The following is a 14,847-nucleotide window of genomic DNA, read 5'->3' on the forward strand; positions in this document are numbered from 1 at the left end:
GGCGAGCCTCGCGCGAGAATTCCCTTCCCCGTGGAAAGCCCGTGCAAATTCTCCGGAAGCGGAATACTCTTTTGCTCCTCGGTGCAACCTCACACTGCTCTCTGCTGGCTTCAACGAAGCCTAATCCCGTTGGAAAGCAAGGGACGAGAGAGGCTTCATGCGAATCTCTGTGAATTCCCTCCCAGCCAGCAACTGCCTTGCTTGCAAGAGAAATGCTGATCTCAGTTATAGTCAACAAAGGATTGGAAGATCCCGTGCCAGTGGGCACCTTGGCACCAGCACGATTCTCCAAACAGCGCTGTCTGTAGGATTGACAAGCGAGAAAAGTTTGCGGATAAAATCAGAAATCCTTAGGGGTAGCTGAAAACTTGTTTGAGGGCAGCGCCCATTACTTTAACTGTGTGTAACTAATAGGAATCACGAAAAGGTTCGAACGAGTCTTACTAACCTGTCGATGGAGCGTAACTGCCAATTGCAGTTTATGGTGATGAAGGATATTATAGAGGGAGCAACATACCTTGGTCCCCAAATCCTAAACTTCACTTAACAGAACGATAGCTGTGGGCTGTCTGTACCTGACTGGGCAGGAAAAAGATTTAGAGGTTGTGATTTTTTTTTTTTTAGTTTATTTTATTTCATCAAGCATGTATTTTATGGCAGATACAAGTGTAAACATAATTATAAATACATGAAAAGGATACGAATAAAAGAAAACATTAGGACAGGGACGGTAGGCACACTGATGCACTTATGCACGCCCCTTACAGACCTCTTAGGAATGGGGCAAGGTCTACAATAGACAGTCTAAGGTTAAAGTTTTGGGGATTTCGGGAAGAAACCACAGAGTCAGGTAATGAATTCCAGGCATTGACAACTCTGTTACTGAAGTCGTATTTTCTGCAGTCTAGTTTGGATCGGTTTACCATGAGTTTGTATCTATTGTGTGCTCTTGTATTGTTTTGGTTGAAGCTGAAGTATTCATTGGCTGGTAGGACATTGTAGCAGATGATTTTATGTACTATGCTTAGGTCAGACTGAAGGCGGTGTAGTTCTAAGTTGTTTAAGCCCAAAATTTCAAATCTGGTGGCATAAGGTATTCTATTGCAAGCAGAGGAGTGGAGGACTCTTCTTGTGAAATATCTCTGGACTCGTTCGATTGTATTATTGTCCAATATGCAGTGCGGGTGCCTGCAATATTGATGCAGTGTGCAAAAGATGAATTCCGTGTTAAACTTCCTTAGGAAAGGATTTGAAAAATGAAACTGCTTTATGCCATTATACAGATCCTTAACACCATTATACAGATTTGTAACACAACAGTTGTACTGCTGAATCTTGAAAGGCAACGAAAGGCAGCCAAAGATATAAGGAGGTTGGCAATTTTTCAGTCTGAAAAAAAAGAAGAAAAAAGTACAGAGAAATGTGAATGCCTGCCAAATGATGCACGGATTGGAGAAAGCAAACACAGCATCTTTTTTTTCCCCCTGTACAAATGTATGACTTGAAGACATTCAACCTTGCAAAACAATGCAGGCAAAGATAAATATTTCTCATAAAACATAGTGAAGCCATGTGGTGATACAGTCCCTCATTTGTACAGCTTTAGCTGGGAATTAGACAGTTGGTGGAAGAAAAAGCTATTTGAATACCAGTTTGAATACCAGAGGAGTGTGAAAAAGCACACTGAGCTTCACAGAAACATTTTGTTGGCTAGGATAGGAAACAGCACCCTTTGGGTGTTAATCTGATGTGGCAGGGCTCTTGAATTGTCCTGTATTGGTTCTTTAGTTAATACAGATGTAATAATACTCGATAGTTTTGAACCAAATTATAGACTGCCTTGAAGATCTTTTGCTAGAAAGTTAGGATTTAGATATAAAGCTATGTGAAAAGAAAGAAGCATTGCTTATTCCATTGGAAAAAGAAGTCTTTAGAGATTCTCAGCCATCCAGGTCCATAGTTGTCCCAAAGGTGCTTTTTCAGGAGACAACTGGACTTTCTGTCTGCAAGGAATATAAATCCTTCCATTTCCCACTATCCTGTCAGAGCTGAAGAAGCTTCTTGGACGAGAAGCAAAATGTCTTCAAAAGAAAAAACAAGAAAGTCCACTTGCCTCCTGAAAAAGCACTTTGGGGCATTGGAAAAGAAGAAATCTCTAGTTTCAGCATCTTTTGGAAATAGGTAACTGATGCACTGTTGTGTACCTGATCCTATGGAAACTTTCTGGGAGGTTGAAGATTGTAGTTCCTACCGTACAAGCTGAAAAGGCTTATTAACCTTTGGTCAATTTTGGCTTTTTTTTTTATAAGGTTTAATCGGGGTCAGATCTGATTAGTACTTGGATGATCAAAAGTCTGTAGGTAACGATTGAGAAGTTACTTTAACTGAGAAGTTATCTCCAAAACTTTAACCTAAAACTGTCTACTGTTGACCTCACCCCATTCCTAAGAGGTCTGTAAGGGGCGTGCATAAGAGCACCAGTGTGCCTACCGTCCCTGTCCTAATGTTCCCTTTAATTGTATTCATTTTATGTATTCAATTCATGCTTATACTTATATATATTATTTAATATGTACTTGAATAAAGAAAGAAAGAAAGGATTGCTGGACAGGTGGCAGCTGCGAGCAAGAAACATTAAAATGGAGTTCAGTTTAAAAATAAAGTTCTTTATATACTGAAAAAAGAAAGAAAGAAAGAGGAAAGAAAGGAAGGAAGGAAGGAAGGAAGGAAGGAAGGAAGAAAGAAAGAAAGAAAGAAAGAAAGAAAGAAAGAAAGAAAGAAAGAAAGAAAGAAAGAAAGAAAGAAAAGAAAAGAAAAGAAAAGAAAAGAAAAGAAAAAAGAAGAAAAGAAAAGAAAAGAAAAGAAAAGAAAAGAAAAGAAAAGAAAAGAAAAGAAGAAAGTCTAAAACAACCCCCACCAAAATAAAAAAATGAATCAAACTTCGGGCATCAAAAGATCTTGCAATTTTAGATGGAGGAAATGAGGTTGGACTTCGTCGCTCCAGACCACAGAAGGGTCGAGCTGCGCTTCACGCGCTCCGTGCCGCATTAGGGCAGGCGTCTTTCTGCATCCGTCCGACGCTTAACCCGGCCTGTCTTTCCATTAGCGAAACGGGATTTAGCCCCCTGGATCTAGAAGCTCAGGATCGTTGTGCAGAACAGGCAGCGGCCAGCAGAGGGCTCGGGTTATAATATCGAGACGGAGGCGAAGGGAGTCCAGGCGCCCCTTCCCTTCGCTGTGCTCCCAGAGGGGTCGGCGGTGGACCTGAGCTTTTCAGGCGGGAATTTGGGAACGCTGCACGGCAACCTCGGAGGGAGGTACGCGGCAGCTCCTGCACCCCCACGCACCAGCCGAGCAGGTCGGCTCAGGGTCCCGCGGCGTCGCCTTCCTCCCCCGACCGGAGTGAGAACTGGCCACGGGCCGCGGCAGCCATTAAATTCTTCCTGCGCTGTTGTGTAGACGGACTGCGGCGAAGGAGAGGTAAGGAATCGACTGGGCAGAAAATGAGGGGTTTTTTTATCGGGAAATGGGGAATAGAGACGGTGGAGGATTATAAATCAACGCATTCCGCTTTCCCAATCTGATCTGGGCTGGATAGAGAGAGAGAGAGAGAGGCAATCGACATTCTGGGGTTGCGCTTCTCTTAAGAATCATCGAATGCAAAGCTTGGGAGGGATTTTGGAGATAGCAATAGCGCTTAGACTTATATACCGCTTCATAGTGCCCCTTCTAAGTCTTGTCTGACCCTTTCAGGAGTTGATTTCCTTAAGCCATGATTTGTGGGACAATGTTTGAGTTTGCAGCCAGAACCAGTTTGGTCTAGTGGTTAAGGGTTATCAGGCTAGAAATTGGGAGCTTGAGTTCTAAGTCCCGTTTTAGGCATGAAAGCAGGCTGACCTTGGATCAGTCACACTCTCTCAACCCAACCCAACTCACCTCACCTCACCCCACAACTTCCTCACTGTTGTGGGGAAAATAGGAGGAGGAAGGAGTATTAAATATGCTGAAAATAATAAAACTGGGATATGAATTAAAATATAAATCATGGTTTTGAAAGCGCAGTGGTTGGATTGACACAGTGCCCCAAAGAAGTAAATGGTAGAATACCTCAGGCTTCACGTCTGGAGCTCATCCACGTTTCATAAATCAATAAATCATAAATCCCTTTTAATGATCAATAAATCATAAATCCCCTTTAGACAAGGAGCTATAAGGGATGCTCATCCCATTTGCAGATGACACAAGCTGTAAAGGATGGTTAATACCGCCAAATGCAGGTTGGGAATTCAGTAGCATCTGAGAAACATGAACAGTTTAAGTGGGAAGAAATGTTGCAGTTAGGTAAGAAAAAGCAGATCCTCAAGTATAAGATAAGGAGCACCTTCCTTGGCAGTAGTACTTAAGAGAAGGATTGAGCATTGACCACAGATTAAACATAGCCAGCAGGGTGATACAGCTGCCAGAAGAGCTGATGCAGTCTTAGATTGCAGCAACCAAGATACAGTATTGAAATCAGGGGGAAGGTTAGCTCTGCTCTATGTTACATTGGTTAGACTGGAATACTGTATCTACCAGTTCTGGTCACTACAATCACAAAGAAATTGAGGAATTGGAAAGAGTGCAGAAAAGAGTGTCAGAGTTTATGAGAGGCTTGGGTACAAGATATCTTCCAACCCCATTTGGTTTAGTGTGATTAGATGAAAGTAGGTCCAGTCAACTAACGTATGTAAGTAATATACTGCCCAATGCTGAGGCCAGAGTTTCATAAAAAGTCCCAGCGCAAAATTAAAAAAGCCACCCATTTATTGTAATGACCCACTAATTTCTTATTTAGAAGAAAGGGATATAAAATTTCTAAATCACCTCATTGGGGATCCAGGCCTGGTCCACAGCCTAGATATGTTTCAATTAAGCAGGTATCATTAGCAAGATAAAGTCAGCTGTTTCGTGTATACCTTTGAAACCTGGAGATAGGCTCAGTCCAGCCATCAGTTAAGCCACATGAAGAGTGACAAAAGTTCTACAGTATTATACCAGAGTTGGTATCAGCTGTGAATGAAAACCTGTTGCACATTTGTCCTTTCAAAAACCAATCATTGCAGTAACTTGCAAATTGGAATAAAAGGAGTAATACTGTAACCTGTCATGACAACAATAGGAGTATCAAAAACGCTACAAATAGACAAAACCAACAGGCAGTAAATTAAATTGGCCAACAGGCAGTAACATGTCAACTAAGGCGTTTAAATAAAACATCGTGGGTTGCTGAGGACATGCAAACAGAGAAGGAAATAATGTGTTATGTTGAGACATCGAGTTCTGCAGATCGGTTGCTGTCATAGAGAAAGCCCTTTCAACATTAGGACACAACAGGTGATCTTAAAGACAGGCAGATTCACAAGGGAATTGATGCCACTTCCTGTAGCTTGACAACACTCACAAAGAAACTGGCAGCCATTAAAATTGTAATAGTTAAATAGTTACATGAAGCCAGTATTTTATCCTATTCAAAAACTTAATAAAACTTTCTGAGTGGTTTACTGGGTGGCCCAACACAGAATCTGTTACAATAGTCTAGCCAAGATAATTTACAGCATCCTATGGTCACGTGACCATGTTTTATGATGATTTTGCCAAAAATTGACACTTTGTTTTTGGCAAAAGCGTGCCATAATGAACAATGAGTTCATTTAACAACTGCCACAAAAAACAGTGTAAAATTGGGTTGGTCACATGACCATTCCATTTTTATAACTGTTGCAATTTATAACCATAATGGACGTAATGCAAAGATTACCTGTATTCCAAACTATAAACCAATTCCAGTGAGTCCCTTCTTCTAACTCTTACAGAATTCTGCTCTCTTGCATTTTCAATAGCTGAAATCGTCTTGATTTTCATGTACTTTGAATTAGAGAATAATTGTCATTTGCTACTTTGCCTTCATTCCATAGCACCCAAACAATGTATGCGTCAAATTCGATAAGAACAAATCTTCAGAGCAGTAAGAGCATAAACATGCTCAGAATCCTTTGAAACCAGAAAATGTGGGGCTGGATACATCACACTGTGGTTCCTAGCACAGAATAACATCTGTCATCTATTTTCTCTTCAGCTGTTAACAAAATGCTGACCCAGGAAATCAAGACGACCTTTAAACAGGAAGAAGAGGAGAAGGTACAGCAGCATGACCCCCACTTGAAGGACTTCAAAGAAGTGCAGAAGACACCTGAGGAACATGCGGTCCAGAAGAAACACAACTGTTCCATCTGTGGAAAGAATTTTTGCCGCCGCTCAGATCTTGTCCGACACCAGAAACTCCACTCGGGAGACAGGCCCTTCACCTGCACCAAGTGTGGGAAAGGATTTGTCCAGAGCACCCACCTCATTGCCCATCAGAAGAGCCACACCCGAGAAAAGCCCTACTATTGTCCTCACTGCGGGAGGAGCTTCAATCAGATCTTGAACTTCACCAGGCACCAGAGGACTCACTCCCAGGAGCCCCCTTTCAAATGCTCCGACTGTGGGAAAACCTTCAGCCGCAGCTCGAACCTGATCATGCACCAGAGGACGCACACAGGAGAACGACCCTACAAATGCTTTGACTGCGGGAATAGTTTCAGTCGGAGTTCCACCCTGGTGACTCACCAGAGGACCCACACCGGCGAGAAACCTTTTAAGTGCCAGGATTGCTGGAAGAGCTTCGGCAGACGCTCCACCCTGGTCATGCACTTGCGGACTCACACCGGGGAGAAGCCGTACAAGTGCTCTGACTGCCCTGAAACCTTCAGCGTGAAGTCTGGCCTTCTGAGTCACCAGAGAATCCATATGACCGAGAAGCCCTACCTGTGCCTGGAGTGTGGCAAAAACTTCTGCCGCAGTGCGGACCTCATTATACACCAGAGAATTCACACTGGAGAAAAACCCTATCAGTGCAACGCCTGTGGCAAGAAATTTAATACGAATTCCCACCTTGTGACCCATCAGAGGATCCACACGGGAGAAAAACCCTATAAATGCCCCGAATGTGGGAAGAGCTTTTCTTACAGTTCAGTTCTGGTGGGCCATCAGAGACTTCACACAGGAGAGAAACCTTACGCCTGTCTCGAGTGTGGGAAGACTTTCCGTAACAATTCACATCTCATCACTCATCACAGAGTACACTCGGGAGAGAAACCTTACACGTGCCCAGAGTGTGGTAGAAATTTTAGTGTAAGTTCAAATCTTACAAAGCATCGGAAAATCCATGAAAGAGAGACATCCTTGAAATATTCTGAGTAAGAAACGCAGTAGATGGGATTCTGATTAGCTACTCAAGATGCTTAAAAAGAAGATAACAAAAATATATGGCTTATTCGGGGAATTTTGCTAGAAAGTCCAAATGCTTGCGGTAAGGAAAGCCAAAATGAAAGTAGACATAAGAGAGCGAAGAATGTACAAGTAGTCCTAGACTTACGACCGCAATTGAGTCCAAAATTTCCGTTGCTAAGCAAGTGAATTTTGTCCCGTTTTTACGACCTTTCTTGCCATAATTCTTAGTGAATCACTGCCGTTGGTTAAGTTAGTAACATGGTTGTTAAGTGAATCTGGCTATCCCATTGTCTTTGCTTGTCAGAAGGTCGCAAAAAGGGATCACATGACCCCGGGGACACTGCAACCGTCATAAAGATGTAAGAGCCTTGGTAGTACAGTGGTCTAAAGCACCCTGTTATTAAGACCAGCTGCCTGCAATTACTGCAGGTTCGAATCTTGCCAGGCTCAAGGTTGACTCAGCCTTCCATCCTTTCAAAGGTAGGTGAAATGAGGACCCAGTTTGTGGGGGCAATAAGCTGACTTTGTATAAATATACAAAAGGATGAAGGCTATTGCTTAACGCATTGTAAGCCGCCCTGAGTCTCCGGAGAAGGGCGGCATATAAATCAAAATTAAAAAAAAAAAATACATGCCAGTTGCCAAGCATCCAGTTTTGATCATGTGACCGTGAGGATACTGTAACAATCAATAGCGTGAAAAACAGTCGTAAGTCACTCTTTTCAGTGCTGTTGTAATTTCGGGCAGTAAATGAATGGTTGTAAGTCAAGGACTACCTGTATGCCATATCTTGTACGAAAGGATTTCATTATTAAAAGATCCTTGATTTTTTTAAAAAAATTCTCTTTTAAGAATGGGATCTGATGAGGAAGATGTATTAAGTTCAGATTCAGGCAACAAGGAAACAAGCATGTTTTTCTTTCTCTCCAAAATAATGTAACACAAAAAAAGTATATTTGCATACTTTTACTTGCTTGCTTGCTATTGCAAAATCCTAATTTTTAACATATTGTGGAAGCCTAAGATACGCGGTGGCTCAGTGACACTGAGCTTGTCGATCGAAAGGTTGGCAGTTCAGCGGTTCAAATCCCTAGATTTTGCCAACCTAGCAGTTCGAAAGCACGTAAAAAATGCAAGTAGAAAAATAGGGACCACCTTTGGTGGGAAGGTAACAGCGTTCCGTGTGCCTTTGGCGTTTAGTCATGCCAGCCACATGACCACGGAGACGTCTTCGGATAGTGCTGGCTCTTCGGCTTTGAAACGGGGATGAGAGTTGGGAAGGACTAGCACATATATACGAGGGGAACCTTTACCTTTAACATATGGAAATTATGGAAAGATACAGTAGCAGTAGGGAGAGGGGCTTTTTTTTTTTTTTTTTTTGCAAAGTCACACATTTGGGGGATTCCAGTTGTTTAGGATAGTCATCAAGAAGTGTCAATCAACTGTAAGGCAAATAGTTCAAAATATTGTTGGAAGTTAAAATGTCTGATTCAGTTCTGCTGTAGCTCCTATGCTGTTAAGCTGCTTAAGCGTTGAATAAACAGAAAGGCGGGATATGATAAATAAAGATGGTCTTTTTACTCGGCTGCCAAAAGTGTAGGCTAATGTGTGAACCGTAACAGTTTTTATTTAATCCACCAAGGAAGATGAAGATGTGCAAAATAAAATGAATTGCCCCCAAACTAAATCCCTAATAAGACCTAGCTTTCTTTAATTTTTGTGAGCTCTCAGGCCACTGAATTTTCTATGCAGCCTTAAGGATTACAAAACTAGTTTCATTCCAGCAGTTTCCATGTCAGGATACCTGATTTTGCACTTGTGCAGTCCAACTGTCTGGGTGTGAAAGTCACAAACGTAATTAATTGCTATTGATTTGGTCTTAATTTTTTGCTGACACACAAAGCTAACTCTGTTGCTGTTAAGTGTATGAAATCATTGGAAAACTTTGACAGTATCATGGCAAAGAAACTAGTGTACAGGTAGTCCTTGACTTATGACCACAATGGAGCCCAACATTTCTGTGGCTAAGGCAGTTAAGAAAACTATGCCCCAATTTACGACCTTTTTTGCCACAGCTGTTAAGTGAATCACTGCAGCTGTTAAGTGAGTCATAAGGCCATTAAACAAATCTAGCTTCCCCCATTGACTGCTGGCTGGGAAGGTTGCAAAAGGTGATCACATGATCCCAGAACAGCACAACTGTCATAAATACCTGCCAATTGCCAAGAATTTGAATTTTGATCATGAGACCATGGGGATGTTGCAATGGTGGTAAGTGTGAAAACTGTCCGTAAGCCACTTTTTTCAGTGCCATTGTAACTTAGGTCATTAAATAAATGGTTGTAAGTCAAAGACTACTTGTAATGTGGTTCACACATTGTGCCAAGCCTTCATTTTTGTTTGCTTTGGGCCTAGGGTGGTGTGTGAACCCAGACAATGGTAGCTTGTTTAATAGCAATAGCACTTCTTAGACTTATATACCACTCCAAGTGCTTTATAGCAGTGGTCCCCAATCTTTGCAGCTTGGCGGCCCAGCTTAGAGTAGCGGCAAGCTGGTGTGCAAGTGCACGTAGACAGCTTGACTAATTGAGCTGTGCACACATGCATGTGCGCGCTGGCCTACCACTCGCATGAGTCAAGATACACGCGCATGCACGCTGGGCCGCCACTCATGGCCCGGTTGCAAATAGTGGGCGGCAGCCCAGGGGCTGAGGACCCCTGCTTTATAGCATTCTCTGAGCAATTTACAATGTCAGCATATTGCTCCCAACAACCTGGGTCCTCATTTTACCAACCTCGGAAGGATGGAAAGCTGAGTCAACCTTGAGCTGGTCAGAATCAAACTTCTGACTCTGGGCAGAGTTAGTCTGCATTAATACTGCATTCTAAGCACTACGCCACCACAGCTCTTAATACACTGTGGTTAAATGAACTGTTTGAACCTATGTGAATGAGTGTGCATACATGTTTTCCTGGAAAAGTGGTTCTATACGAGCATACAGCACATACAGTGGCAACACATGGCCAGCCTGAAGAAGCTGAGTAGGGTCAGAAGGGATTTATTCTTGGAAGGGAGACAGTGCTGGAGAAGCAGTGGCAAGCAAAAAGTTTCAGTTTAAGGAGACATTATGAGTGATCTGAAACCTCATTAAGGAATGACTGCCAAGCAGATTTTGCTTGGACGTTGAATCAGCTCCAGTTCTGGGTTGGTTGCATTGACTTCCTGGCTGCCTTACCCCTTTTGTTCAAAAACACAAGTTCCTGTTGCTTGTCCGGTAGAGTTGCCACTGTCCTCCCTTCTCAGGTATATTTCAACCCATCTGGATCGTATCCAGGTTGCTATGTGTCAAGGGATCCACAGGCACTGATGGCAAAACATTGGAAGAAGTGCTGAAGAAACAGAGGCAATTCTAGCAACGGGGTAGTCAGTCCCAGGTGTTAAGATTTCCTGAGAGAGAAATTGAAATATCTCAATATCATGACCAGCAGTCTTATTACAGCTGGGAAACAGCAGTTTGGGAGTTTTCGAAACCTTTGAAACGGGTGAAATCCAGCAGGTTCCAACAGGTTCTGGAGATCGGTAGCGGAAATTTTGAGTAGTCCGGAGAACCGGCAAATGCCACCTCTGGCTGGCCCCAGGGTGGGGTGGGAATGGGGATTTTGCAATATCCTTCCCCCTGGAGTGGGGTGGGAATGGAGATTTTGCAATATCCTTCCCCTGCCATGCCTACCAAGCCACGCCCACAGAACTGGTAGAAAAAAAAATTGGATTTCACCACTGCATTGAAACCATTTTTACCCATTTTTCCGACAGGGAAAGCCTCCTTCCTAAGCTCTTTCTGGAAAAATATAGGAGGGAGATGGCATAACTGTGCCGGCTGCATAAATCTATACATGAATAAAAATGATTTTAACAAAAGCTGCAAACAAGTGAACCTGGCATGTTTTGCAATTGGAACAATCCAAATGAAAGGAAACATGTCTGTTCAAAGGAACACATGCCGAGACCAGTTTTAGTTTCAGCCATAACATAACACAACACAACGAAACACCTTCACAGCCAAAAGCACTAACTTTATTATTGTTGAAACTTTAAGGATGTAGTTAGTTTTAGATTTCAAAGGAACTGGTTGTCCTGTACAGGAGGAGAGGCCTCTTGTGGCTGATCTCCAAAATTGCAGCCAAGATCTATAGCAATGGTGCAGCTCTAAACTACATTCAAATATAAAAGCTGAAAGCAAGAAAGTGAGATAGTTCCAGGCTGGAAATACTTGATGAAACCAAATTCAGCCAGAGGAGCATCCATTACAGAATCATGGAGTTTCCCTTCTTGTATATCTTGTTTTCTGCAACCACAAACAAGTCACCTATTTTGAAGAATGTTTAGAATATGCTATAGAACTTCACTCTGCCAGAACTGTTAGGCTTCCTTAGATTTTTGCATTAGTGAGTCAATCCATGCCTACCCTGGGTCCACTAATGCTAAAAACTATTACCATTAAGTAAGCCATTTCTTAATTGTTTCCTTGCCAGATAATAAAGGATGCTTTAAAAAGTTTTAAAGTTTTTTTAAGGTTGCTTTTTTCTCTTTTTTGCAAATTCACTTCCCCACTGCTTTTGATGGTTATTATAAATCAAATACGCTAGCTTTAAAAATATGTTCTGCCCCAGCTACGGACCCCAAAGAATGCAGCACACACAAACTCTATACAAAGCTTATTTTACTCAAATAACTTAGTCTTTATCAACCAAAGACAATATAAGACAATAAACTGTCTTAACAGCCTACCAGAATTCTAAGATAAGATAATCACAGTCTTACTAGAGTTGGCAGAAGGCCCAGAAACAATTTTGCAGAGAATCCAGACGCGAAGGAGATTGAACTAAAGTTGTTCCCTACAACTTGCTGCAAGCGGCATTCCTCCTTAAATAGGCTAAGGGAGTGGCCAATTAGCCCCAAGCCTTACTCTCAAGGAGACCTCCTGAGGAGCCAGTCCTGCCTTTTGGCAGCTCTGTGCGCGCGTGCATTGAGAAGAGGCTCCTCCTCTTCGTCCTCTTCACAAGGAGCTTCTGGAGGTTCTGAAGGCCCTGGCTGAATCCCTGCCTCTGGCACATCTTCTCCAGCCTCCTCACTGTCCAACTCGAGCACCAGCTGCACAGGCTGCTGGCGCAGCACCACACCAGCCTCCTCGTTGTCGGAATCAGCTACAATCTGCACAGGCTGCTGACGGCCCACAACAGAATGAATGATTTTCATATGAACTGTGTTATCTTAAAATATTCACAAAACTGCTACGCCATTCTACAAGATAGTCCTTGACTTACAACATTTCTTTTACTGACCATCAATAACCATCAATAGAAGTCTTCATGATTTCTTTTTAGCAAGGCATGGGATGTGGGTCCTTGGGTCTCTAAGCTTGGTTATTTTCATTGCCAAATTAGGTAATATTATTAGTGCACTGATGATGTTACCAAATTTGGTAATGACAGGTTGGCAAGAAGAAAAAAAGCAAGCTTAAAGAGTACCAAGGACCCCCCAGTTCAAATCTGAGCTACAAATATTATCTTCTATCGGTAGGTCGTAGTAATACTTGTGGAATCTTTGAAGTGACAACTTTACAATGAGGAGGCTTGAGAATGTCCTATAGAGCAGAGATGGCCCGAGTCAGTCCTGATTGTTTAATAAAGTACTCACACCACTGGCCCTTTAATTTCATTGGCTGAACTGCACAAAATTGTACACTGCATGATAGATAGCTATGAAACAGAGGTGCTATTCAGCAGATTCTGACCAGTTCTGGAGAACCGCTAGCAGAAATTTTGAGTAGTTCGGAGAACTGGTAAATACCACCAGTGACTGGCCCCGCCCCTATCTATCTCCCAGCTGATTGGGAGGAAATGGGGATTTTGCAGTAACCTTCTCCTGGAGTGGGGTGGGAATGGAGATTTTATAGTATCCTTCCCCTGCCACAGTGGTGAGTTGCCCCTGGTTCACACTGGTTCTATAGAACTGGTAGTAAAACCAGCGGGAGGCTCCGCCCACTGACCCTGACATCACCAAAATGCTTCTGCGCGCGCAGCCCCGTTGCGAACCAGTAGTAAAGGTAAGTAGAACCCACCCCTGCCCTGCCACGCCCACCAAGCCACGCCCACAGAACCGGTAGTAATAAAATTTGAATCCCACCACTGCTATTAAATCATTGAAATAAGCACCAAACGTTGTCCACTTCGATTCCTTTTTATATATCAACAAGACCCACATGAAGTTCTGACAAATACATTTTGAAAGATATGCAAAAATTGGGGGGGGGGGAATCTGAAAAGGATCATTTTCACAAAACAGTATTCACAAAATTCTATTTTCTCTCAAGAGTTTCCTGAATGGCCAAACAAAAACCAAGAAAACCCTACAACAACACATTAAAATACAGTCATAGTTCAAAAAGAACATTTTGGATTTGGGAACAGAGATTCCAATCAGATTAAATGTTAACCAAATGGGCTCCATTTTATCACAAGTATAGAAGCTACTTTTCTTTTCTTGGTGGACAGTAAAGGCCAAATACAAAGGCATGCTAATGAAAGAGGCAGAATTTGGTTCTTTTTTTCCCCTCGCTCTCCCCTGGAACAGACTTCTGAATCCACTTCATGAGACAGAAATAACTTCATTTAATGTGATAATTACATTAAAGTAGGATCTGCACTACTATTAGGTACAATGCTGTCAAGCCTAAACTTGATTGGGGTGTGGGATTGTTGCTTTTCTCAGGCCAATGCTTGTGCTTAGCTTCTTGGTTGCAGTACAGAGTCCACACCCAAAAGACAACAGTTAGGCAAGGACAATAGTTAAATATGATTGAATGCAGTTTATATGTAATTAAAATTACATTAAATTAGTTACATATCATTAATTCCCCTTTCTGTTACACTAACAGTTGCAATCTGCTGGCAAATTTTGGAGGTGGAAAGCATATGCTCGGTTTTGGGGAGCCACATACATGCCGAGTGTCTCTGGCTGTGCAGCTGGAAAATTGACGCTCGGCAGACTTTCTCAGCAGACACATTATACAGACTGGATCCTTGAGTGGTGGTCTCTGAGCACGGTTGTTTTCTTGCAAATGTTTCATTACCCAACTAGGTAACATCATCAGCCCACAGATTCTACAGATTCAGGCAGCAAGCAGCCCTCCTCCCCCACATTCTCCTCGGGCCCCCTAAGTTAGACTGCCACCTACTGGTCTAGCACAAAAAGATGTCTTAATTGCCAAAGTTGAAATAAAATCCAGCTACGAAAGTAGTTGAGGTGGTGTAAACAGAATGACGTGGGACGCAGTGGCTCAGTGGCTCAGACACTGAGCTTGTCGATCGAAAGGTCGGCAGTTCAGCGGTTCGAATCCCTAGTGCCGCATAACAGGGTGAGCTCCTGTTACTTGTCCCAGCTTCTGACAACCTAGCAGTTTGAAAGTACGTAAAAAATGCAAGTAGAAAAATAGGGACCACCTTTGATGGGAAGGTAACGGTGTTCCGTGC

At 42.6% G+C, this 14,847-nt stretch overlaps 1 protein-coding gene across 1 annotated transcript; it reads left to right on the forward strand.

Moving 5' to 3' along the window:
• Positions 1 to 3,053: 3,053 nt before the first annotated feature.
• Positions 3,054 to 8,985, forward strand: LOC139312171 (zinc finger protein 436-like). Its single transcript, XM_070936743.1, has 2 exons — positions 3,054 to 3,480; positions 6,116 to 8,985. The coding sequence occupies exon 2, from the start codon at positions 6,127 to 6,129 to the stop codon at positions 7,279 to 7,281; it is 1,155 nt and encodes a 384-aa protein (XP_070792844.1). The 5' UTR covers positions 3,054 to 3,480; positions 6,116 to 6,126; the 3' UTR covers positions 7,282 to 8,985.
• Positions 8,986 to 14,847: the final 5,862 nt, after the last annotated feature.

The sequence above is a fragment of the Pituophis catenifer genome, unplaced genomic scaffold (genome assembly GCF_029215685.1).
Source record: "Pituophis catenifer annectens isolate HBS135680 unplaced genomic scaffold, rPitCat1.0.hap2 SCAF_2, whole genome shotgun sequence".
NCBI classification, from domain to species: domain Eukaryota; kingdom Metazoa; phylum Chordata; class Lepidosauria; order Squamata; family Colubridae; genus Pituophis; species Pituophis catenifer.